At 54.1% G+C, this 26015-nt stretch overlaps 1 protein-coding gene across 2 annotated transcripts in view; it reads right to left on the bottom strand.

Annotated features, from left to right (window-relative positions):
- The window catches only part of EPHB2 (EPH receptor B2), a 130948-nt gene that overhangs the window by 21261 nt on the left and 83672 nt on the right, over nucleotides 1-26015 (bottom strand). For both annotated transcript variants that reach the window (XM_021533759.4, XM_021533757.3), the window contains exons 4-6: nucleotides 24047-24202; nucleotides 23380-23715; nucleotides 3388-3512 (exon numbers count right to left, since the gene is read on the bottom strand). In XM_021533759.4, the coding sequence (XP_021389434.1) occupies nucleotides 3388-3512; nucleotides 23380-23715; nucleotides 24047-24202 (617 nt within the window). The remainder of the gene's footprint in view (nucleotides 1-3387; nucleotides 3513-23379; nucleotides 23716-24046; nucleotides 24203-26015) is intronic.

A 26015-nucleotide genomic window follows, 5' to 3' on the forward strand; every position in this document is an offset into this window, starting at 1 on the left:
CTCTCCCCAACCCACTGAGCCCTGGACAGTGTCCACTCCCAGTGTGGCCCTGGGCAGGGACTGGGACTGCAAGCAGGGTATCCCAGGGCACCCTGGCAGGGTTTCCTCTCCATGTCCTTGAAGTCCCAGTTTTCCTGGGACAGAGACCCCTGCCAGGATTTGGGCAGCACTGGGTGAAGGGGCAGCCCCACCTCACGACAGATGAGAAGCACCAGGCAGCAGCTTTGGCTCCAGGCTTGGGGTTTCTGGTGTCCAACACTGCAGGACAGACTCCAGAATGTCAGAGATTCATGGAACCCCAGGGTGGTTTGGGTTGGAAGGCACCTTAAAGACCATCTTTTTCCAAAGCCCTGACATGGGCAGGGATGTCCCGAGTGAGCCTGGGACCAGCATCTCCAGCATCCTTGGTCCAAGCTCTGGGGACACCCTGTCCTGGGGTGCTGGGCTCTGGCCAGAAGCTCCTGGGCACCAGCAGGGCTCTACTGCTACCTCCACTTCCATACCCACCTTCACAGGTCCTCTCCCCTGCCCTTCAACCCCCAGCCCGCCCATGCCCCTGCTCCAGCACTGACTGGAGACATCAAAGGGCTCCTTTGCCTCCTAAAATCTTGCACTGGTGACCAAATGGGCCTGAACGTCTTCAAACAATTACAAAATGGGTGACTTTGAGCATCATCAAACCCAATCATTTTGCATAATGAGGAGGGCTAATTACTCTTTGCTGTGCCTGACACTGCAGTGGGTCTCCAGTTCCCACACTTCGGGATGAGTTTAGCAACTTTGGATAAAAACTGCTACACCCTTTCTAAATGAAGACAACGCAGATTTTTAAATAAGACAAATGGTGGCAGGTGCCTCTTGGAAGTGAAAAAAACCACATTGAGGCGAGGGCTACAGGGAGCAGCCACGTCAGGCATTGTTTGTGCAACAATCTGAGTGGATGTGCTCCAACTCCACGTGAAAGAAACTCATAATGTTGCCTTTGTACAGGCATTTTTAATGGCATCTAAGAATAGAAGTGTTATAAATAATCTGTGAATGGGAAAAAATTACACCTTTGTTTCAGGTATTGTGAACAGTGCTTTTCTGTCAACGCTAAAATAAATTCTTCTATTTTTTTATTTAATGTCTTTATATAGAAGAGAATCTATTAAAAATGAAGAGCTAAGGTGCTTTTTATACACAATGTGTATTCTTGGTGCTATTCTTCATTCGAGCTGTTTTCATGAAAATAAAATATAATTTTCTACCAGGGGAAAATTCCACCAGAAAAAACTTAACCAGCTCCAGAGATCTTTGCTGAGCATACAGAAGCACATGGGACAGTTTGTAATGAAATATTTGGAAGGAAATCACCTCTGCACAGACTGGCAGTGGAGTGAGAACACACCTGGGATGTGTCACACACCACATCCAACTGCTGGATTGATGGGAAGCAGGAGGAGGGCACAGCAGGGCCAAAGCCCTGGCACAGGTGCCCAGAGCAGCTGTGGCTGCCCCTGGATCCCTGGCAGTGCCCAAGGCCAGGCTGGAGAAACCTGGGACAGGGGAAGGTGTCCCTGCCCATGGCAGGGGTGGGACTGGAGGGCTTTAAGGTCCCTTCCACCCCAAACCATCCTGGGATGGTTCTCTGAAATACCAGGACAGGGAGAACATCAGCCCAGCTCTGCCCTCTGTGCCAGGCTTAGAGCTCCATGAACAGCAGTGCCTGAGAGTGGGGCCCTTGTCCCCATCATCAGGGACATGCTGTGTCCCAGCTCTGACAACGGGACAGGCAGATGTGGCTGCCTGCAAAGACTGGCCACCACCACCAGCACCATTTTGTACACAAAATTTCCCTTTATTTACAGCCTCCCCCAGAAAACAGAGGAGAGGGAAGAAAGAAAGAGGGTGAGAGACTAAGAAAAAGTTACGAGGAAGAGAATGTACTCCCTGAGATCTTCTGCCTCTACATTGAGGGTCCCCAGGGAAAGGACCCCTCTTGCTTCCCAGATCTGTCTTGTTATCTACTCATCCATCTTGCCACGTATTCTGGGATAATTTCCAAGGGTCAAAATAAATGGCTGTGATTTATGCAATATAGGTCAGGACCTATTTAACAGCTTACAAAGGAGCCCTCCCTCCTCCCCATTCTCCCTCTGGCTCTTGGTGATGAGAAAATAGGTCACAGGCAGGCAGTGGGGGGGATTAATCATTTCTTCCGGCAACTGCTGGGAAAAATATTTTCAGTTCCATTTAATCATAAAGCTTTTTAATTAGTAAGTTTGCAATTTATAATGTATAGTTTATAAGCTCTTGTGCAAGGGGGCAGATTCCTGGAAGGAGAAGTCTCCTGCTCTCCATCTCCCCTGGGCTGCACAGATGAAGTTCAGCCTGGCAGGGCCTGGGACCAACCTCCACATGCTCCTCAGGTCTCTGAGCAGGCACTGGTGGGATGGACACCCTGGCACAGTCCAGACTGAAATCCCTCTGTCTGCCTGGACAGGGAAGTTATGGAAGGAGCAGGTTCCTCAAGGATCAAAGAGCCAGAGCTGCAGGACCCCTTCACAGACTCCATAGTGCAGCGTGGACCTTCCATGGGAGCATGGGACACCTTCTCCCTGGACAACATCTGGGCTCAGGGTGCTGAAGAGATGCCAAACTCACCTTTGGTGCAAATGCACCTGTGGACAGCACTCCAGAAAATCTCCAGGATTGGACACCCACTGAGCGTGCTCCAGCCTGGGACTGGATGTTCCCTGTCATTCCAATTTCCTAGTGATGCCCCAGTAAATGAAAAGAAAAAAATAGACCCCGGACTTTGGCTACCCTGCTCTCCCTCCAATGGGTCCACTTGCCAACAGTTCCGTGGAGGTGACAGGAGAAGCTCCTGAATGACTGTGGGACTCAGATTCAGTCAAAGAAAGAAACTGAGAGTTTCTAGCCAGGCAGACACCTGAGAAAGAGCTGGAGAGAATGTAAATAATTCTTTATCTCTCTTGTTATTCACATTGTTTATAGTTAAGTTCTATTACTGTGCACCAAGCACTTTGCACCAATGCTGTGGGTTGTTTTCACTTCAGAACCAATGGAGTTGGTCCTCACGAAGCTCTGTATAAAAGAGCAGTGTGTTTTGAATAAATCGGAGTTTTACTCTCACAGCCTTCTGAGTCAGAATCTATTCATTCCCGTCCTGCCTCGACAGCGACAAATGACCAGTGGATTTTCTACACTTGGGCCACAGTGACCATCACTGGGCCCCAAGGATTGAGGGTCACTGTCACCGCCATGACCAAATGCAGCAAGAGAAGTTTCCTACTGAACCACCATGTGTGCCCTTAAGAGAAGCTCTGCACCCCCTCCTCTCCACAAAAGCTGTGGGTGAACCCCGTGAAGGTCCCTCAGTACCTTCTCGTAATACTGCAGCTCATAGTCCAGGATGACTCCATTGGGCTGGTCAGGCTGGGACCAGGACAGGGTGATGCTGTCCACGGTGCGGCTCACCTGGTGCATGATGGACACAGCAGAAGGGGCTGGAAGAGAGAGAGGAGGAGGAAGGACAGTCAGACATCTGCACAGGTAGGACCCTCACCCCAGCAGGAGGGTTATTGCTGTTTGGAGCTCTGCAATTCACTTCCTACACTGGGAGAGCTGTCCAGAGGTCAGGAGATCCTGAATTTTGCTGTTTGTAGAGAGCAGTGAGGGGAGAAAAAAATGGTCCTGCTGAATTGGTAGTTAGAAAACATGTAGGACAACATTTCAAGCAGGCACCTGGCAAAAGGAGCCCATGGCTGGAGCAAGCACAGCGTTGTCCCACCAGGAAAAGTCCCACCAGCCCCATACCATGCACTCCTCCCTGCCTGCCATGGGGAAATAGATGTTTTTTACTTTTTATTTGCATAGAGCAGCTTCCCAAGGCTGAGGCAGGCTGGGGCTGCAAGCTGCACATGCCAGTCAGAGGAGGCGCATCCAGCAGCCTGAGCAGGCAACACAAAGCTGACCTGACACGCTGACAATGGAGAGCTGCCTGCCCAGGCCCCGCTCATCGCAGCGAGCACAAAGGGCCCTGCCAGCCTGCAGACAGCAGGCAGCTGCTGTGGGACAGGGGTGTCCAGCTGCTGTGGGACAGGAGTGTCCAGCTGCTGTGGGACAGGGCTGTCCAGCTGCTGTGGGACAGGGGTGTCCAGCTGCTGTGGGACAGGGCTGTCCAGCTGCTGTGGGACAGGAGTGTCCAGCTGCTGTGGGACAGGGGTGTCCAGCTGCCACAGGACAGGGGTGTCCAGCTGCCGTGGGACAGGGGTGTCCAGCTGCCCTGGGACAGGGGTGTCCAGCTGCCACAGGACAGGGCTGTCCAGCTGCTGTGGGACAGGGGTGTCCAGCTGCCACAGGACAGGGGTGTCCAGCTGCCCTGGGATAGGGGTGCCCAGCTGCTGTGGGACAGGGGTGCCCAGCTGCCCTGAGACAGGGGTGTCCAGCTGCTGTGGGACAGGGGTGTTCAGCTGCCCTGGGACAGGGGTGTCCAGCTGCTGTGGGACAGGGGTGTTCAGCTGCCCTGGGACAGGGGTGTCCAGCTGCTGTGGGACAGGGGTGTTCAGCTGCCCTGGGACAGGGGTGCCCAGCTGCTGTGGGACAGGGGTGCCCAGCTGCCCTGAGACAGGGGTGTCCAGCTGCTGTGGGACAGGGGTGTTCAGCTGCCCTGGGACAGGGGTGCCCAGCTGCTGTGGGACAGGGGTGCCCAGCTGCCCTGGCACAGGGGTGTCCAGCTGCTGTGGGACAGGGGTGTCCAGCTGCTGTGGGACAGGGGTGCCCAGCTGCCACAGGACAGGGTTGTCCAGCTGCTGTGGGACAGGGGTGTCCAGCTGCCACAGGACAGGGGTGTCCAGCTGCTGTGGGACAGGGGTGTCCAGCTGCTGTGGGACAGGGGTGCCCAGCTGCCCTGGCACAGGGGTGTCCAGCTGCTGTGGGACAGGGGTGTCCAGCTGCTGTGGGACAGGAGTATCCAGCTGCCCTGGGACAGGGGTGTCCAGCTGCCACAGGACAGGGGTGTCCAGCTGCCCTGGGACAGGGGTGCCCAGCTGCCCTGGGACAGGGGTGCCCAGCTGCTGCAGCCACAGCTGGACCCTTGGCTGGGCAGACACTGCACTGGCCCAGCCATGCCTGCCCTGGCACAGCTGCCCAGGGAGATGCCCTGATGAGCCCACGGGGCAGGCATTGGAGTGTGGAGCTGCCACCTCCCTGGGAAACTCTGACCGGCTCTAGCCCGGCGTGCTGGGCAGGGGCAGGTGAGCCAACAGCCCGGGCTGCTTCCAGTCCTGCGGGGCAGGAACCTCATCAGAGCCTGCAGCTTCTCCTGGGGGGAGCTCCCATCTCTGCTCTGTGAGCAGGGACAGCACCCAGGGAAGGGCTGGAGCTCTGGCAGGGAGTTTAGGTGGATATCAGGAAAGGTTCATCCCCCATAGTGCTGGCACTGCCCAGGCTCCCCAGGGAATGGGCACAGCCCCGAGGCTGCCACAGCCCCAGGAGCATTCAGACAACGCTCTCGGGGATGCCCAGGGTGGGATTGTTGGGGTGTCTGTGCAGAGCCCCAAGTGGGACTCAATGATCCTTGTGGGTCCATTCCAAGTTGGGATATTCTCTGATTGTAGGTGCTGACAGCAGAGCAGCCGACACTCCCCACCCCTGCTGCAGGGCTGACACCCACAGCTGCCTGTGCTGCCTGCTCTCCCTGCATCCCAGAGCAGTGAGACGAGCCCTCCCTGCACCCAGCCTGCTGCTGGCACTGCCTGCTGCTGGCACTGCCAGCACATCCACCTCAGTGCAGGGCTACCCAGACCTCGCCGAGTGCCAGCCCAGCCCTGAAGAGCTCCAGCTGCTGTGAGCGTTAGCCCTGGCACATCTGCCAGCACAGGCTCACCACTGCAGCATCTTCAGGGCACAGGGGAAGCCTCAGGGGCAGGAGAGGACTGGAAAGTGGCAGCATGAAAGCTTCTCCATCACTTGCATGCCAGGCCAAATGGATGCAGAGAGGTTTGCACTCAGATGGGCTTTTCCCAAGTCCAACCCTTACAATTTTTCATGGAAGAACAACTCATCTGGCAGCTCTGAGAAACAGCCTGGAGAGCAGCACCCAGAGGAAGGCACCTCTCAACCAGCTCCAGGCTGGCTCCCCTTGGCAGCAGGGGCAGTGACAGGAGCTGTGCCAGATGGGGTTGCAGTGGCAGGACTGCAGTGCTTGGACGAGCATGGCCCCAGCATGTTCCTGCACATCACAATAAATCACCACTGAGCAACTTCTCTCCAACACACCAACAAAAGTCATTTTTCTGATCCACCATCTGCCTCTTCACTGCTGCTTGTCTGGCTCAGAGCACCACTGTTCTCAGGATGCTCAGTGTCTGGATGCCAAGGGGCTGGGTTTGGGTAACACAAGATCTGCCACCACACTGCTGCACCATTTTCCTTCACCTGTCTGTGTTTCCCCACTCCTGAAGGAAGCTGTGATGTGGATTAGCCTCAGCAGTGTTGTCGAACTCCAGCTTTGTCCAGAACAAAACTAGAAGGACAGTGGAGAACTTCCATCCCTGGAAGTGTCCCAGTCCAGGCTGGATGGAGCTTGGAGCAACCTGGTCTGGTGGAAGGTGTCCCTGCCCATGGCAGGGGTTGGACCACATAATCTTTAAAGGGCCTTCCAACCCAAACCACACCATGATTCCAACAATCCTGAGGCCAATCCTTCCATCCATTTCTTCTTAAGTAAAGCCCCATTACCCAACAGTATGAAGCCCTCTGTGTCACCTCAGCCCCCCCCTCACTCCGTGGCACTGCTCCCCTCCTGCCTTGACATCCCCATCCCACTGCTTCAGGCCACATCTTTCCAAACTCCTGGGAATAGTTTCTCATGCTGGTGTGAAGATAAAACACAGGTAATGCCTCTGGAGCCTGTCAGCTCTTGCCAGAACTCATGCTTCCTTGTTGAAACAGATTCTGTAGGACATCTGCAATTTTCAAGACAAACATCTCTGTCTCTGGAGACCAGGCTTAGAAGGAAGATGTGCCCATGCTGCAGATGCCCTGTGGCAGGGATGGCACTGGTGTGAGGGAAGCACACAGCCCGTGGTGTCTCTGCCACCTGCTCTGGGAACTGACCCCACATTTACACACCGGGTGTTTCCAGGACAGGGGCCACGTACAGCCAGGGCTGTCCCACAACACCAGGACGTGGCAGCATCCCACAGTTCAGGCACAGGTTCTGCAGCCTTCTGGAGAAGCTCCTCAGCTCCAGGTGCCTGCTGGTAGGAGTGAGGTCTCTGGGATGTTCTTCCAGTTCCATGCACTGCACCCCAGCCTGGCAGTCCAGCACTTTTCCAAGGCATCTCCTGCCTCTCCTGAGGGAGATGCACAAGACAACAGCTACAGCAGGACATGTGTGACTCAGTGCTGCTGGTACCTGGTGAACCTGCTCCTGTTTGGCTCAGCAAAAGACCCAAATGGATGAGGCGGGGCTCATCTAAGGAGCCTAATGAGGCAAATGTGCTGCACGGTGGGAGGAGGCAGGTGAGATGAATGACTACAGCAACCTCAGCACCTTTCCTACACCTGGGGCAAGGGAGTGGCTCCGGAAGAGCAGGAACCTCCCCAGTGCATGTCCTCAGTAACTGCTCCTCTTATCAGACACCAGGGGAGTGTGCAGCAATGAAATCACAGGAAGATCTAGGTTAGAAGTGACCTCTTGATGTTTCTGGTCCCACGGGCTGGCAGAGTAGTTTCAAAATCAGATCATTTTGCTCAGGACTGTGTCCAGATGAGACCTAGTGAATCTGATCCCCATGGATGGGGCTCCCATAGGCTCTCTGAGCAGCAGCCCCCAGCTGCCTTGTTCTTTGGGGCAGAAAGTTGCCCTCACATTCCACTGAGATTTTCCTGGCTGTGTCCTGTGGATGTTTCCACCATTCTCTCCCTCAATGCCCCTCAGCCTCCTCCTCTCCAGGCTGACCAGACCCAGCTCCCAGCTGCCCTCACCTCTCATCCTCCAGCCCCAGCCTCAGGCTCCAGTTTGTCCATGACTGTGATATGGGAGCCCCAGAGAGAACACAGGACCCCAGGTGTGGTCCCAAGACTGCAATCCCGAGATGGATTGTTTCCCTCTCCTGGGAAACAATCCCTGTATGGACTTTTTGCTAACAGAGCACAGCACTCTGCAGTGCCACAAAACCTGGTTCTTTGTCACACCCTTCATGCAGCTGAGGGCCTGGGGTGCACAGAGAGGCTCCCAGTCCTGTGAACAGGGATGGGCTGAGCTTGAAACCAGTTTAGAGAAGCCAACCAGACTCAGAGTGACTTTCCCAGGTCTAGTCAGCAGGAACAGCTTCAGCTGGATTCTGACACGATGCCCAGGCAGCTGACTGTGCCCTGTGACACAGAGGAGATCAGATATGGACAGTGCCCACTCTCAGAACCTTGATCACCCTGTGATGTCACCACGAAGGTGTGAACAGAAGTGGATTTATCCCGATGGGGTGTCCAGGGGTACGTTCCTAAAAGTGCAAAAAAACCAAACAGACCTTCCTTCATTCCACAGCTGATGGAAACACTGCTCCTGACTGAATGCCTTAAGCATCAATGTCATTTGATTGCACAGATTTCTCAGAACATTCTGAGTTGGAAAGGATCCACCGAGTCCATCTCTGAAGCCAGTGGTCCATATGGGGATCAAACCCACACCCTTGGCATGATCAGTGCAGGGCACTGAGGCAAACCCAACCACTGCAGTCCTTGAAAGGCACTTTCTGCATCCTCTTGATCAGGGATGGCCTCAGATTCCTCACAGTGGAGCCCTGTGGCTTCTCCGAATTGCTGGAGAAATAAACCACACCAAAACCACCACTGGAGTGTAAAACAAGCTTAATGAAAATCCACTAATGTACAAAGCCAACACGTCCCACACGGTGACCCCTGTGAGGCAGAGGCACGGGAGGGGTGCCAGTGACACTTCCGTGGTCACCACCCCGAGCCCCTGCACGGCCACACAGCACTGGGCACAGTCAGACCCCTGCCCAGGCTGGGCTGGGCGTTTTGGCACTTTATCTTCATGCAGGGACTGAGCAGACTTCTGTGGATCTGCTCTGCAGGATCCGTGTGGGGTGCTGCCTGAGCTCAGGAACTGGAAACACTTGGGCAGGATGGGGTCCAGGAGGTCCCCCCATGCTCAGGTCTTGCCAGCAGAGCTGCATGGCCATCACCCTCCTGAAGGAATCGCCCCTGAGCTTTGCCAGGGCTGGAATGGCACAACACCATCAGTGTCCTGGGCTGATCCCACAGCGTGGGCAGCAGGTCCAGGGAGGGGATTCTGCTCCTCTGCTCAGCTCTGGACAGAACAAGCTGCAATTCTACCTCCAGCCCTGTGGTCCCAGCACAGAAAGGACATGGAGGAGCTGGAGCAAGTCCAGAGGAGATCATGGAGATGCTCCAAGGGCTGGAGCCCCTCTGCTCTGGAGCCAGGCTGGGAGAGCTGGGGGTGCTCACCTGGAGAGGAGAAGGCTCCAGGGAAAGCTCAGAGCCCCTCCAGGGCCTGAAGGGGCTCCAGGAGAGCTGGAGAGGGATTGGGAACCAGGGATGGAGGGACAGGACACAGGGAATGGCTTCCCATTGCTAGAGGGCAAGGATGGATGGAATAGTGGGAAGGAATTGCTCCCTGTGAGGGTGAAGAGGCCCTGGCACAGGTGCCCAGAGCTGCTGTGGCTGCCCCTGGATCCCTGGCAGTGCCCAAGGCCAGGCTGGACAGGGCTGGGAATAACCTAGGATAGGGAAGGTGTCCCTGCCTGTGGCAGGGAATGGAATGGGATGGGCTTTAAGGTCCTTTCCAACCTACACCATTCTGGGATTTGAAGACACTTCAAGATATTGTCCTTTCAAAGCAGGCTGGCTCAATGCACCAGGTGGACATAGCCAGGCATAGCTCAAATCCCACTACACAGCACATTTTCCATGAAGGCATCCTTATGGAAAAACTGGGATCTTAACTCCTGCCTGCCTGACTGTCTCCCAGGAAGGCTCAAATACCCACTGGAGAGGAAATGTGTGGTCCCAGTGGGGTTTGGCAAGGGAAGCACCAAAGCCACCAGGCTGTTTTTGGCCTTCTCAAAATTACTGTAGCAGCTTCAGCCTCACACAGGCCAACGCTTCTGGAACCACGAGGTGGGTCTAGCCCCTGTCAGGGCAGGTCTGACATATCCTGCTGCTCTAATCCAACAAAAGGGCCACAGCCAAGGAAATGCAGCCCATGCCCTTGGCTTGGTCCCAGAGCTGTGTGTGGAGTGAGTGCCAGCAGGGCAGACACAGCCCAGGCTGTGCTGCTCTGGCCTCTCCCACGGTCACTGTCCATGTCTAGCTGAAGCAGCTGGATAGATGATCGTTGTAGGTCTTTCCAACTGAAATATTCTATATTCCATCCCATTCCACAGACTGTGCTGAGGAAAGGGATGACCCAAGAGGTCACACAGAGCAGGGAAGAGCTGTGAAGGCTGACAGGACTGAGCCCTCCTGTCCCACTGCCCCCTTCAGTTCCCTGGAGCACCAAATCCCAGCAGTGCTGCTGGGATGGGACTCCCAGAGCTTCTGGTCCAACACCACACCAGGGAAGGGAAGCTGTATTAGGTAAATCTTTAAACTTGCAAGGATGGACCTTCCCTCAGCAGCCCCTCTGTATCAGCACCCCTTAGTCTATCTGATTAGCTCTAGATAAAATCCCAATTTCTGGTCATAAAACACATTCCTTCTCTGCCCACATCCCTGTAAACGAGCCCCACCACATCCTGCCTCCCAGGCAGTGTAGCTGAGGCAAATTCAGAATTAAAAAAATGTCTTCTAAAGGAAAAAAAAAAAAGGAGAAGAGATCACAAGTAATGGTCTGAGTCCTGATTATGAATCTGAAGCCACTTCTATGAAAGAGCTTGCTTTTTTTTTGAAAGAGCTTTTGCTAAAGATCCCAACCAGGCACATCTCTCTTTACAGCTTTACATCTTTGACTGAAAGCATGTCCAGGCTTCCCTGTGACAGAGCTGCTCACTGAGGATGCTGTGACATGAGGATAACACCTCCCAGGGCACAGAACCAGGGAGCTCCCTGGCTCCAGAGCAGCACCTCAAAGCTACTTCAGCAGCCAGTGCTAAGGAAAAGCAAACCCCAGGTGGCACAGATCCATCACACAAAGGCAGCTTAACCTGCCCTGATCCTCCACAAGAGGCTTTGGGTTCTGTAAGTAAGGATTTGCCTGATCTCCTGCAGGGACAAAGGGGGGTGTTGGTTGCACCATGAAACCTCAGGCTTGGCACAGCCAGAATTTGACTTTCATACAAATAGCTGCTTCTTTGGGACTTGCTGGAAGTGATGAAAAGTATTAAGGGAAAGAAGGAAATGGAGAAAACAGGAAGGAACAAAATGTGTTTTCCAGGAAAAACAATCACTTTTTAATCACAGGAAAACCTGAAGAAGGTCACAGCAAACTCAGGGCAGCATGATGAGACAGCACAAGAGCACAGCAATTTAGCAGAGAATTGGGAAAAGCTCCATAACACCCAGGTCTGAACATCTGCACAAACCCAGGCAGAGCTAAAAATAGCTGAAACACTTGTGGTTGACCCCCTGAGTATGCTACAGACACACCCCTGCTTCCTTTGAGGACTTCAGATGATGCTGGGCCTACCATTACCTCTGGGGAGGTTTCCCTCAAGCTCTCTTTGAAAACACACCTTTTATTTTCAGGTTAAAGTTATGGACTTCAGTTTCCAACTGCAGGAACTTTTCTGGGTTTTGTAGCTAAATGAAGGAGGAGTCTAGAAAAATAATATTGTCATCATGGAAGAGCTGAAAGATAATGAAGATATTTCCTTTTTGTCTGTGGAGTGTTGGAATTGGAAGATCTTTAAGGTCCCTTGCAACACAAACCAGTCGATTCCTTTCTGTTTTCCAAGTAGTTTCCTGAGCACTTCACACATTTATCAGCCTGATGATGCCCTCCTCTACCTTTGCAATTTTTGTTAATCTCCTTTTCAAACACAAACCTCAAAACTGAGTTCAGTACCCAGGATCTATCTCTCCAGAGACAGCATCCACCTCCTTGCTGAGGTTTGATATTCCTCTGAGTGTGTCCAAGGTGACACTTCCCTGCCTCAGCTCAGCCCTCCAGAGCTGCTCTTCCCTCTCCCCTGGGCACTTCCACTGGGTATTTTTGGCTGTGCCTCCCAGCTCAGGGAAGGGAGGAAGCTGTTCCTGCATTTCCTATCATCCCAGTTCTGCTGGGAGCTGGGTGAGAGATCCCTGATGCATCCAAAATTCATGTAATTGGTAAAACTCTCTCTAAAGCTCAGGGAAACTCATTAGGAGAAAGCTGACAAAAAGCAGCAGGAGAGCATCACACAATGAAGAATTGTTTTGGGGCAATGAGAAATAAATAGGCCCATTTTCCTCCTTACTTCTATGTCTCTGAGTTGATTTGAGGGTTCTTAGGTAGCTCACGTGTTCTGTCTGTCCAACCCATCCCCACAACACCACAATTCTGAGATGTCCAAGAGCCCCAGGACATCTTCCTCTTTTATTCAACAAGAGCTTCCATCTGGGAGCAGGTCCTTTCTCCCAGGCCTGCTTTTTCAACATCCTGAGCTCACCTCCCTTCTGTCTGACCTCTGTCTGCCTCATCCCTGGCAGAGTCTAAGGCCAGGTTGGGCAGGGCTTGAAGCAACCTGGGATAATGGAAGGTGTCCCTGCCCATGGGAGGGGATGGAATAAAATGATCGTCAAGGTCCCTTTCAACCCAGCCCAGTCTGGGATTCTGTGATTTTATGAGTCAGTGTATTCTGGTTCATCCCATCCCAAAGGACCCATCAGGGCATCCTTGTCAAATAGACTTTGATAGCAGAGGCAAATTTTTTGTGTCAGGTCCTGATTCTTGAGCCACCACGACTGCCAGTGGTTTTTAGGAGGTCTGGTTCCCAGTGAGCCAAGCCCACATTGAGCTTCACACTGGACAAATGTCCATGGCGCTCCAGGGCCACTCTGCAGCCTTGGTGCTGCTGTGAACTGTGGAAGGTCACAGTGTGCAGGCTGGGAAGCTGGACCACTGCTGTAAAGGGAATAAAATGGGAAAAGACACTGCCATCAGGCAGGGCAGCACTGCAGGGAGCAACCCAGGGGCTCAGACTCCACTGGCAGCACCTTCTGGGAGTGTCTGGTGGGATTGTGTGGCTCCAGCCTGCAGGGGCGACACCAGGATCTTTCCACAGCTTCTCCTTCATCATCTTCACACCCATTTGAAAGGTTGCCATGCAATCTTCCTCCCACTCTGCAGCCAGACCCCATCACCTGCCAGTCCCAAGGCTGAGCCCCTGCTCCTTGCCAGTGGGGCAGAGCTGTCGAGATGCCGGTAAAATCAAAGTGCTGGGAGAATCAGGTTACAGGCAGCAAACCCCCTATCTCTGATCACTTTAATTCCACTAACCCATGTCATGTCAGACAGAGTCAACATTTGCTCTGGAAAACACTCACGACTCAGAGAGAGCAAAGCCAGCCCAGCCCGTGGCCTCTCCCTGGCAACACTTTGAAATCACCCAGGGGAAAAAGCGAGGTGAACAGCTGGGAGCTTTCCAGCATCTCCTCGGAGCCCTCCTGACAGATCTCGGTCCCTGGAGTGTCAGGTTACTGGAGGGGGGAACTGCTTTTATTATAGGAAGGTCAGCAGGGAATTCTGGCATTTTCAATTACCCCGTGCAGCAGCGGCTGCGGTCGGGGTCAGGATTAACTGCCTGACCCGCGGCTGAAGACAGAGTGGCAGGGAAATGCACCATGATGCTGCAAGGCACCAGCCAGTCCAGAGGCCACGGGACAGGGCAGGGAATGGGGAGATGTGGGGCAGAAGGTTCTGTCAGAGCAGAATTTCTGTCAGAGCATCTGGCAGGGGATGCCTGTGACTGTCCTGCCACTGTGGCGAAGGGGGAGACTTGGAAAACCTTGGGGGAAGGGGGCAAGCTTCCCTCTCACTGCCTTCACCCAGCAACTCAGTCTGAGTGGGTCACCCAGGTAGCTCCAACAGGTGGGGAACAGGATTCCCTGAGGGTCCAGAGCAAGGCATTCCCCAGGACAGCATTCCCTGTGCACACCCTGTGCGGTGAGGCTGGAGGTGATGCTGTGCATCAGCCAGGACAGTGCTGAGGTCAGTCACGGAGCAAGGGCTGTCCTGACCTTCAGTCCACAGGGCTTGGTGACTCTGGGCTGGGGATGCAGGCTCCAGCAGTCTGGAAAGCTGTGTTTGAAGTGGCAGGAGCACACAGGGCCTCTGTGCAAGGCTTCAGGCAGGTGGAGTAGGCACAGGGGTGGGGGTGAGCTCTGTTTCTCCAGCATGGGCAGAGGGGACAGACAGGACAATTGACCCCACATTCAGAGAGCTGGATGTCTCGCACCACTGTCTCACCCACAGGACACCTAATCCAAACCAGCCCTCTCTCCCTACCCCGCAGAACCCAGTCCCACACAGTCCCCAGCAGGTGACTGCCACTGTACAATGGCCCCACTGTCCCCACTCCAGATCCTACCACTGACCCCCTGTTTTTTGTGCTCCTGTTCAGCTCAGAGTCCAAATGCATTCAGGTATTGAACTGAAAATCAGTTTCTCTGATTAAAACCTCCCTCATTTTTTGATTTTCTGGGTAAAACTCTCTCTGGCCATTTAAGCACCACAGGCTTTCACATCATGGGCCCCCCTGGAGAATGCATATGAACTCAGATGCCTTCCTCCAACACAAGCACTGATTGCACCACAGTGAGGAAGGGAAGAAGGGAGGATTCTCCTGACCTGCCCTCTCTGGTGACCCTACTTTGCATGGGAGGTTAGGCTGGAGACCTCCAGAAGCCCCTGCACAAGCACTTGTGTGTCTGTGACTCTCCTGATAAAAGGGTTCACTATTCCTTGGACTATTACAACATTTGTCCCCCCAGTTCCTTTCCCAGTTCTGCCCCTTTGATGCCATGCTCAGGAGCCACACACTTTTGGAACCAATTCTCTCCAGCAGAAGTTGAGGAAAGCAAGGAATGGAAGATCTTTAACAAGCAACATTTGCCCTTCAAGGAGTAAAACTTCTCCGGTCTGGGATATTCCTGGACTTGCTGGAGCTCTGGAAAATTGGTGTTTCACAGTGTGTGAGGTTTTTGTTCTTGAGGTTCTTGGCAAGGTGGACCCATCAGACTGGTACCCACGCTGTGTCAAGTGTCTGGAAAACTTCCCAGTGGGCCCAGCCTGCAGCTCCTTGAGTCTCTAACTACAAACCCTGGAAAATCTTAAAAACATGGCAAAGCAGCCCAAAGCTGGTCCTGGCTGCGCCCCCACTTAAATCAAGGCAGGCTTCGGTGTAGATTACAGCCTTTGAAGCAGTTGCTAATGCCACAAGCCCATTGACTTGGCCCGGGCAGCCGAGGGTTTGGCTGTGTGAGCTCTTTGTTCAGGGCGTTTGCAGCTCCATCTGCCTGTGTCACCCGGCCTGCAGGGCTTTGTTCCCACACAGAGGAGCTGCTCCAGAGGCTCCTGGCACCCCCCGCACTGCTGCCGGAGCAGCTTTGGCCTCACAAGGTGCCAAGGGTGTCCCCACCTCCTGGACCCCTCTGCATGTGGAAAACTCATCTGCTCCAGATCATGGCATGTCCCCAGCAAACGGCTGTTGGGAAGCAGGGACATGGTGGGATCCACACCCCCCACCTCCAGCCTGCCCCCCAGATTTTCCATAGAAAGATACTTCCCCAAAAAGTGCCAATTAATTGCAAAGATAACTGCCCTTAGGAACAACATGACTTCAAAATTTCAAACACAGAAATCTTAGAGCTGTAGTCCTTGAAAGAGTGATGTCTGCTGCAGAGCACCCATGGAATCACAGAATGGTTCAGGCTGGAAGGGACCTTTCCACCCTCTGCCATGGCAGGGACACCTTCCACTGTCCCAGGCTGCTCCCAGCCCTGTCCAGCCTGGCCTTGAACAGTGCCAGGGATCCAGGGGCAGCCGCAGCTGCTCTGGGCACCTGTGCCAGGGCCTGCCCACCCTCACAGGGAAGAATCCCTCCACAGTATCCCACCCATCCCTGCCCTCTGGCAGTGGAAGCCATTCCCTGTGTCCTGTCCCTCCTGCCCTTCTCCCCAGTCCCTCTCCAGCTCTCCTGGGGCCCCTTTAGGCTCTAGAAAGGCTCTGAGCTCTCCCTGGAGCCTTCTCAAAGTGAACCCCCCCCAGCTCTCCCAGCCTGGCTTCAGCCCTTGGAGCATCACTAAGTCTTGCTAATTTGTAACTGAACTTTTTCCCTTGATTTCTTGCCTGGCAATCTCCACCAGTTCCCTGTGTGTAGGGGAAAATTTTGGAAATACCATTTTTTCTTGGGAAGAGCATTCCTTGCCCAGCCCTAGCAATGCAGCTGCCTCCTGCACCCCTGCCAGGGCAGGGATGGCCACGGAGCAGCCCATGGAAGGCCAGGCACTGTGAGCAAATTCCTGCGTGCACAGGGGCACGCAGAGACTCATCCCTTCCCACAGGGACCCCAGTAACCCCCAGGGTCCCCAGGAAGGACTGAAGGACACCCGGCCAGGAGGCTGCAGTAATCCCTTTGCTGTAACAGCCAGCCTTCCCACCTGCCCCAGGGCACTGCCCCGGGGCTGTGTTTGCCAAGGGCAGCAGGAGAGATCAATCAGCCATCTGGAACACAGGAGGACAAGGAGAGCCCTGGAGCCTTCCCATGGGCACAGCACAGAGCAGGGATGGTGGCACTCTGGGGGAGCCCCTGGTTCAGCAGAAGGGACTTTCCACCCCATCCATCATGGACAGACTGTTGTTTTCTGACCAAAGGCAGCTCCAGATGCACTGGAATAGCATTCTGAAGCCCCAGGCAGGTGTGGGAAAAATGATCCTCCAACTCGTGATGTAATTTATGCAACAGGGAAGCCTGGGAGTCAGCAGGAGGAGGAGCCCACAGAGATGGTGGCGGGCAGGGAAGGGCATCTGCTCGGGAAGCTCCAGCAGTGCAGCCCATCCCCTGCTCTGCCAACATCCCCCAGCTGCCCACCACAGGAGCGGGAAGAGGCTCCTGAAGAGCCAGCAGCTGACAAAGCTCCTGCCATCTGCTGCAGACAGTCTCCAGTGGCAGAGGAGAAGGGATGTGGGCATGGCAGGATCTCTCCTGGGCACTTGCTGCCAGCTGCTGCAGACTGGGGTGATACAGTGAAGGCAACAGGTTGGGGCAACAAGAGAGGGGAGGAGGGCAGCAAAAGCCAAGCCACGTCACGTTTTGGTGGCCATCAGGGTGACGATGGGTGAATGAAGAGGGAGAGAAGATAGATGACGGAATCAGAGGGTGACACGGGTCCATGGAAGGCAAGGTCTGGATCTTAACTGGGGTTAGAGAAGCAGCCATGAGCATGTCAAGGTGTCAGGAGGTTTGGAGTGTGGCACCAGGCCAAATCATCACAGAAACACATCCAGGGAAGTCTCCAAAAGATGAAACCTGGGATTTAAGTAACCTCAGGACAGCAGTCCAGCAGACCCTCCAGCTTGCTCTGTCACACAGAGAAACAGGCTTTGTCCTAGTTCCTCCATGTGTGAGATGGCTCCAGAGCTCAGGAAATTTCTGCTTTTCCCCCTTTTGTGTCAGTTTTCTGCACAAGAAGTACCCTATCAGGTCTTGAAACATCAAGAAGTATGAAAGTACTTCTGATGGACCTCAGTCACCTCAGCTCAGCTGAGGCTTCCCCACTCAGGTCACTGTGGTCTCCAGTTTACACAGCTCCTGGACAGACCTCACAGAACCACTTCCAACTTGCAGTTTCCCAAATCAAATGTTTTCCTGGTGTCCTGACAGACAGAGTCTCCTGTATTTCCTTGATTTCAAATCAGTGATTTCAAATCAGTGATTTCACTGGGAACACAGGCACGTGTACAAGGGCCTGATGGGCTGCCTGTCTCTTGATGGTTCAAGACTGGTTCTCTTCTGAAAGTGTTTTAGCTAAATCCAGGAATGAACTGGAGAAAAATTCCCATCCCTAGAAGTATCCTAGGCCAGGCTGGACTGGGCTTGGAGCAGCCTGGTCTAGTGGAAGATGTCCCTGCCCATGACAGGGGCTAGAATGAGCTGAGCTTTAAGGTCCCCCCAGCAAAACCGGATTTTGGGATTCTGGGATTTGAACTGGCATTTGGGCTGATCTAAAACATCTCTGGGCTAGAACCTTTGAAACTTAGTCAAATGAAGAGCAATGGCCATAAATCATAGGTTGGGAGGGTCAGGCTGGACACTGGAAGAAGTTCCCTCCCCAGGAGGGTGGTGCAGATCTGAGACAAGTCAGAGGGACCATGGGGAGAGCTCTGCCTTTGGAGATAACCAACCAGTGTCTACCCAAAGCCATGACTTTGCTTATGTACTGCTGGCAGCAGCCCTGCAGTAGTGGGAAGCTGGATGAGGAACCCGAGATATTCAAATGTTATAACCTCCTGCCTTTTATTCCAGAAGGAAAGTGGAGAGTCAAAATCTTGTTGAAGTTCAAGGCCAGCTTGGATGGGGCTTGGAGCAACCTGTGCTAGTGGAAGGTGGGACTGGGTAATCTTTAAAGTCCCTTCCAACCCAAACCATTCTGGGATTCTATTATAAACAAATACTCAGAGCTTTGAAGCCCTGGAAAGCTCATTCCAGCCCTTTGAGGCAATTTCTGCACTTTCCCAGGTTCTGGTTTCACAGACAATAACTCTTGGCTGCAGCAGGGCCCAGCTGAGCAGCAGGAGAGAGAACAGGAGGAGCCACTACTCCTGCTCGTGTCCGGAGCAGCACGGGCTCTCCTGTGCCTCCCTCACAAGAAGGGAGGCAGACACATTCTCTGATGCACAGTGAAAGTGAGAAGATAAAAGCAAGACTCCCTGTGCCCCAGGCAGTACAACTCTCCTGTCCCTGTCTAGCCAGCAGCATCACTAATGTGACAAGCAAACAGCAGGCTGGCATGGCTGGTGAGCAGGTCTGGTGCTCCCCCCTCATCCCTTCACCTCCCCTGCTCCCCGGCCTCTGCGTGCCCCTGCTGCCTTCGCCAGCACAGCTCCAGGACCATGGCTGCAAGGGAATTGTTTTGATTGAAGGTGAGGGGAAAAATCCTCCTTTCTGGTGCTCTGCACAACCTGGGATCTGTCTTGCCTGTGCTCCATCGCTCACAGATGAATTCCAATAGGATCAGTCTGGGCTCAGTCCAGTGCTAGGAGACCCCAGCAGAGCAGGGCCATGGCCCATGTCCTTGCTTTGGACCGTGGTCACCTGTCCTTGAGCTCATGGGCTCCTCCAAGTCCTGTCAGGACAGCCCTCCCCAAAGACCCTGCGTGGCTGGGACACAACCTGGGCTGTGAGAGCCACTGAAATTCAAACCCCACTGATGCCTGGCATGCGCCTGGGACAGAGCTGTGAGCTGCACATCTTCCTGGCCAAGATATCTAGAGAATCATGGAAGATTGGAAAAGACCTCCAAGATCATCAAGTCCAACCTTTGACTGAATGCCACTTTGTCCACTAACCCATATCACCACGTTGTGACATACTGCTGTAAAATGCCACCCAGAATAATGATGCAAATAATCATAACAACTTTTCTGGATCTATAGAGGGGGAGAAATCATCCTGATGGGTTTACTGGGACAATGGATTGGTTTCCTTCACCACACACTCCTTGTATGCCTTCTGTAAGGGCCATTTATGGCTCTCTGTGGCTGTTTGCAGCCAAGAGCCTCTGACATCAGCACTAATCCTCCCTCCTTATCCCCTGTGACAAGAGTTCCTCATAAAAGGGACACATTCCCAAGAGCCTGGATGCTCTCTTACCCCCACCACTGGGAGGTCTTGAATTTGTCTCTGGATACTCCAGAACCTAAGGCTTCTTCCTCCCTCCTCAGATCACAGAAGCCAGTTACCAAGAAGTGCCCATCCCACTGCTATTAACTCATCCCTGACCATGGAGCCTTTTCCTTCAGCTTTCCCAGGGCACTCAGCCTGTCCACAGTGTGCATGGAGCCTGCAAATCCTCACAGCACCAAGGCTCTCCCCACTCCCCACCCCTCCCCAAAGAAAGGCCACAAATTAGTAGGCAGGGGCTGCCAGCAAGAGCTGGTGCCTGGCAAGGCTCTCAATCAGTCAAGTGTTGTTATCCAGAGCCCTGGGCCAGGCTCAGCTCCTTGACCCCTTGGGCTGCTGGCATGGCTCTCAGCCCCACTCTTGGCTCAGACCATTTGTTGAGGAATGGCTGGGAAAAGACTTTTGATGGCACCCAGGCTCTGCCATAGTCCCTGCAGACGGGACTGTGGCACCTGGAGAATCCTGGATTTTGCTCCTGAAGGGATGCTGAGCTTGGGGAATGAGGTACTGCTCAGCTGCAGGGTGTGAGAAGCAGGAGTGCAGGTGAGCTAGAGGTGGAGGAGAGCCTGCTGAGAAGAGCAGAGAGAAAACCCAGCCCGGGTCAGAGGTGACAGAAGGTATTGCCCAGGAAGGCAGGTGGATCATGTGTGTGGGGATCCAGTTTGCTGGAAGGGGTCACGTCCATGGGATGATGGTCACCCAACCATCACCCAGCACGTGCCACCCACCTGGCCACACTCAGGACCCTCCTTCCCTCTGGCTGCTCTAAAGGGGTTTTCTTACTCTCACAGGAGATTTTTCCTGGGATCCCAGAATGGTTTGGGTTGCAAGGGATATAAAAGCTCATCACCCCTTCCATGGGCTGGGACAGCTTCTACTATCCCAGGGTGCTCCAAGCCACATCCAGCCTGGTTTTGGGCAATTTCAGGGATGGCACAGCACAGCCACAGCTACCCTGGGCAACCTGTGCCAAGGCCTCTTCACCTTCTCAGGGGAGAATCCATTCCCAATATTCCATCTAACCCTGCCCTCTGGCAGTGGGGAGCCATCCCCGCTTGTCCTGGCACTCCATGCCCTTATAAAATGTGGGTGCTGAAGAACTGGTGACACCTGAAGATTTTGGATGCTGCTGGTCATGGGGCATGTCTCCTCAGTCCTGCAGCACAGAAGGACCCCAGCACTCACCCTGTGCCCTTTGGGGAACCAGGGGGGTTTTCTTTGCTTCCTGCAGAGCTGCAGGACCCCGAGGGGTGGTGGGCACTTTGCTTTGTCCAGCTGCAGCAGGAGCACAGCCCCATCACACACCCAACAATGGAGCCCCAGCTGGCTCCTCCATTCAGAGCCAAGACAGAGGGAGGCTCATCCTCCCTCTGCTCCCTCTCCTCTCCCCCAACACCCCCCATTTTCCTATCCCAGCTCTGCCTTCCTGTCTGCAGCTTCTGTTACCAACTGCTAATGATCTACACCAAGGCTGCCAGGCGGTGCCGGTGCGAGTGTAAGCAGAAGAATCCAGAGCCTCTAATTACAGAGGAATTAGCAAGCAGACAGTTAGTGTTTAGTGCTAATGAATAGATACATTAAGGGAGACATCACACGGGCTGAGAAGTGTGAGCCCCGATAATAAAGGAGTGTCAAACCAGGAAAACACAAGGAGAAGCAGGCAGGGGACTGAAAAGGATTTGCCTTCGACTCAGCTCGCTGGTTTTGCTCAGGTGGGAGCAGCCACGGGTGATACATGAAGGTTCAAGCACAGCAGAGAAATGCAAGTACGAAATATGAGCATCAAATGATTAATCCATAGTACAGGACCACGGTGGGAGAGTGCAGAACCCCTTCCCAGCTCCAGGTAGCATTACAGCCACCACATCTCCATCAGGTAAAGGAAACTGGTCATCCAGACCCGTTCCCCTCTCCTCCCTGGGGCAGACCTGCCTTCAGGGCTTCAAAAACACCCTGGCCCCACTCCCGAGCAAGCTCCAGATCAGTGGGCACCATAATAATTCACCCAGGCATTTTTGCAGGTTCTCTCTGTCCTCACGCTCTGGAAGTGATGCCCAAGTAATGCTCACCTGCCCTACTGCTGTTTTACCCCACCCACCATCCCTGGAAGCCAGAACACACCATGGCCTCCAGGCAATTCACCCATGCCTGCCAAATTCAGCCATGGGGGTCCAGTGTCTCCAGGGCAGCTGCAGAGGGACCAGAATCTCTCCTGCTCCCAAGCAGGGCTGTGCCTCACTGGCATCCTTCCACCTCAATCCCATTAAGCCAAGCCCCAGCCCCGGCCTGTGCCCAGCTCCAGATGGCTTCCAGGTGGGCTGGAATGGCAGTCTCTGGCCAGCAGCTCAGTGGGGCTCCCTGCCCCTGGCACAGCTGCCAGGGCTGCTGGGGACCCTCCCAGGATAGCACTACCAGCCATCCCTCCCCCCAGCAATGCCACCCTGCACAGAGCTGGAGACCCTGACTGAAACCCTCCCAGCTCTGTGCTTCAGCTGCCTCACCAGGTGACCCTGCACGGGAACTGGAGCAGATTCCCAGACTGTTATCCCAAACATTGATCTCCCAGCCCCTCTCCTGTACAGCTCTCCTTTGCTTTCTCAGTCTGTCCTGGCTCTCTCTACAGTCCAAGCAGGGACTGCAGCTCCTATCAAAACGCTGGAGCCACCTCCCCTTCCCTCCCCAGGAGCCAGGAGTGTGTGCAACACTCTGGTGGAGCTGCAATGATGCTTCCAGACACCAGTGTCAGGCCCAGCCACACCCAGTGCTGCAGAGGGATGCTGTGACACCAGGGGACAGTGCCACAAGCTGTTTGCTGCCATGATGGGGAGGCAGCTCTGCCCTGGGGCACGCTCCAGCTTTTCAATGGAATAAGGGATATTTTGACACTCAGGACTTGGGATTCATTCAGGAATTGCCTGGCACTCATCACCACCAATATTATGGAATAAGCAACATCTTACCCCACCTCTTGTCCCCTTCCAACCCACAGAGGCTCAGCCAGCAGTGCCCAGAGATGTGCCCACCCCTGATGCCTCAGGTTTTAGCTTTTCTATTTTTCAGATTCTATTCTGCTTTAATGTGTAACTCTAGGCATCATATTAGGGGATAGTAAACTCTCTCCACAGAATAGGTAGACAAAACAATTCCTTCTCTAGCTGGGGACCCAAGGACAGCTGATCCAGATCTCAGGCCCAAGAGCACGAATAAGGTGGACTGAAGAGAGAAAACAAGAAGGATGGGACTGCATGGGCTAAAGCTGGAACTGGACAATGAACTCCAATATGCAAATGGATCAAAACTTGATACAAGCGAGAGACCCCGTGACCGGTCGTGCATTTTGTGACCATTTTGGGTTGTGCTGCCCAAGGTGGATCTATTTGAGGCCTTTCAGCAAATCCCTGCTTTATTCTTTAGCTGTGTCAGGCCTCTGCTCTAGCTCCGCCTGCTCAAGGCCTGACCCCAGCGCGCGGCGCCGGAGCGCTGCCGGGGCGGGCGCCGGCCTTACCGGCCTGGTTGGTGGTGATGTTGACGGAGGCGAACTGCGGGGAGAAGGGGCTCTGGTCGGTGACGCCGTTGACGGCCTGGATCTCGAAGGTGTACTGCGTGTGTGCCAGCAGGTCGCTGATGTAGATGCGGGGCTCGGTGAGGCCCAGCTGGCGCGGGGCGAACTGCACGTTGTCCCCGCAGCGCGTGCAGGCCCCGCGGCCCGCCCCGCAGCTCTTGCAGATGATGTTGTACACCAGGTCCTCCCGGCCCCCCGAGTCCCGCGGCGGGCTCCACTCCAGCATCAGCGACGTCTCGTTCACGCTGGAGATCACGGCCTGGGGGGCGGACGGGATGGCTGGAAAGGGAACAGACAGGAGTGTGAGACAGCTGCGCCCTCCTCCTCCCCATCCCTGGGCAGCACTCTGTGAGCCCAGCTGGGTGCTTCTCCGGGTGTCAGGGATGCGTGCAGCAAGCTCGGCATCCAAAGGTAAGAGTGGGAGCGAAACCTCTTACCCCAGTCTAATTTGATTGTGTGAAAGTCCTGGAAAAATTTATCAGTTGGTTTGTGTAGCGTCCTTCAAAACCCCACTGGGACAGACACCTTTGTCAAGCATCCCTCAGTGCTCTGACTGAAGCTCATCTCCTGTCCCCACCTGGTCCCCTCCCAGGTGCCCAGACCCACGTACTGGTGCATGGCATGTCCACAGGGTCGGCGTCTGCCCGGTAATATCCATTTCGGCACACGCAGTTTGTGGCCCCTTCCGAGGTTGTCCGGCTGTTGATGGGGCAGTGGACACACCCTTCATCCCCCTGGCTGGCCTTGAATGTTCCCGAGGGGCAGCCTGGAAGAGAAGAGAGCAGTGGTGAGCAGTGAGAGGGGGCTGGGGAATGCCTGGAGCCCAGCACTGCTGCCAGAACAATCCCCGGGGCTCTGCAGACTCCAAAGGAAATCCTGACAACTGCAGGTGAACACCACAGAGAAGGAGCAGCTGGTTGGAAGGCCCTGAGGAGGCACCTGCAGAGATGGATCCCCACACAACACCTCCGTCCCCATTCCCCAGCCATGAGTGCAGAACAGGGATTGTAGAGTGCAGAGGGAATTTTTAGCCACTGCTACAGAAGAAGATGTGAGTGGCTGTACCAGGTCAGACCATGGACACCAGAATCATCTCCCCAACAGTGACTGTCAGAGGGCTTTAGGCTGGATATCAGGGAAAGGCTCTTCCCCCTGAGGGTGCTGGGCACTGCCCAGGCTGCCCAGGGAATGGGCACAGCCCTGAGGCTGCCAGAGCTCCAGGAGCCTTTGGACAAGGCTCCCAGGGATGCACAGGCTGGGACTGTTGGGATGTCTGTTCAGGGTCAAGGGTTGGATTTGATCCCTGTGGGTCGCTTCCAAGTCAGGATATTCCATGATTCCATGACCACCCAAGGAGCAGGGCATGAACCAGGTGCACGTGCTGCCCACAGCACTTCCCCAGTCCCTTCTAAGATGCAGCTCCTTCCACTCAAGACCCCATGAGGGTGTTTGTCCCACTATGTTACCCCTCATTTTTTATTCCCTGCAAATGTCCTGCACCTGTTTTACCCATAAAGAGCCCTGTGCTGTAACCACATGCTGCAGGAAGAAACTGCTGCTCTCTGCTTCAAAGCCAAGCTGCCATTCTTGATGCCATCCCACATTTCCATTGCTGGTGGACACTCAATCACCATCTGCCTTGTCCACAACCTCTAAAGTTGTCCAAATCTCTGTCATGCTCCACACTGCTTAACAACATTCATTGGTTTATTCTCTTCTTTTTTCATCAATGCTCACATTATTTTTTAATCACTGACTGTGAAAGCCCCAAGATCTGAGTTGTGAGGGACATTGGGCCAGCTCCTAGCTCATCTCCATGCAGGTGTATGTGAATTGGTCTACTGGAAGATGCCCCTGCCCGTGACAGATGACCTTTAAGGCACCTCCAAACCCAAACCATTCTGTGATTTCACCATTCCATGAACCTGGGGTTGTTTTCTCCCATTTGTATCACCTCAAGTCTTTTGAATTCCAATTGCCTTCTCATTCCCTGGTCCTTTTGCAACTCTCCAGAGACTTTTGTCTTCATGACTTTGTAGATGTGGCACCTGGGGACATGGAAGTGCTGGGTTGATGATCCTACGGGCATTCCCAACCGTAATGATTTTATGACTCAAGTAAATTGTTGGTTCTGCTGAGCAGTAACAGCGGGCTGGGCTGTCCCTCCAGGCTCTGAGCCCTCAGGGGTGAAGAAGATGCTCCATAAGCAGCAGCCACTCAACCCCACGTGTGTCCAGCCCCACAGGGTGGGTGAGGGGGACAGGGGGGTGTGTGCTGCCTAAAGCAGACAGTGGTGAAGGCTGGACCACACAGTGATCCAGCACTAACAGACTCAGCACTCATGGATAAAAGCTATCGACATCAGAATGTCCCTTCCAAGTCCAGGGATCACCAGTGCCCAAAGAAAGTCTCAGCTCAGACCATTCCTCTGTGGTTTCTCCTGTTGTGACTTTCTGTTGCTGTTAATTCTTACACAGCCTGAAGAGCCTGGGGGGAGCAGGTGGTTCCCGTGCTGAAACAAGTTTAACAAACTTCTCCTTGAGTCGCCTGCCAAGGCTCCCAGGAATGAGGCAGGTCAG

Source organism: Lonchura striata, chromosome 21 (assembly GCF_050655825.1).
Source record: "Lonchura striata isolate lonStrDom1 chromosome 21, ASM5065582v1, whole genome shotgun sequence".
Lineage (NCBI taxonomy): Eukaryota > Metazoa > Chordata > Aves > Passeriformes > Estrildidae > Lonchura > Lonchura striata.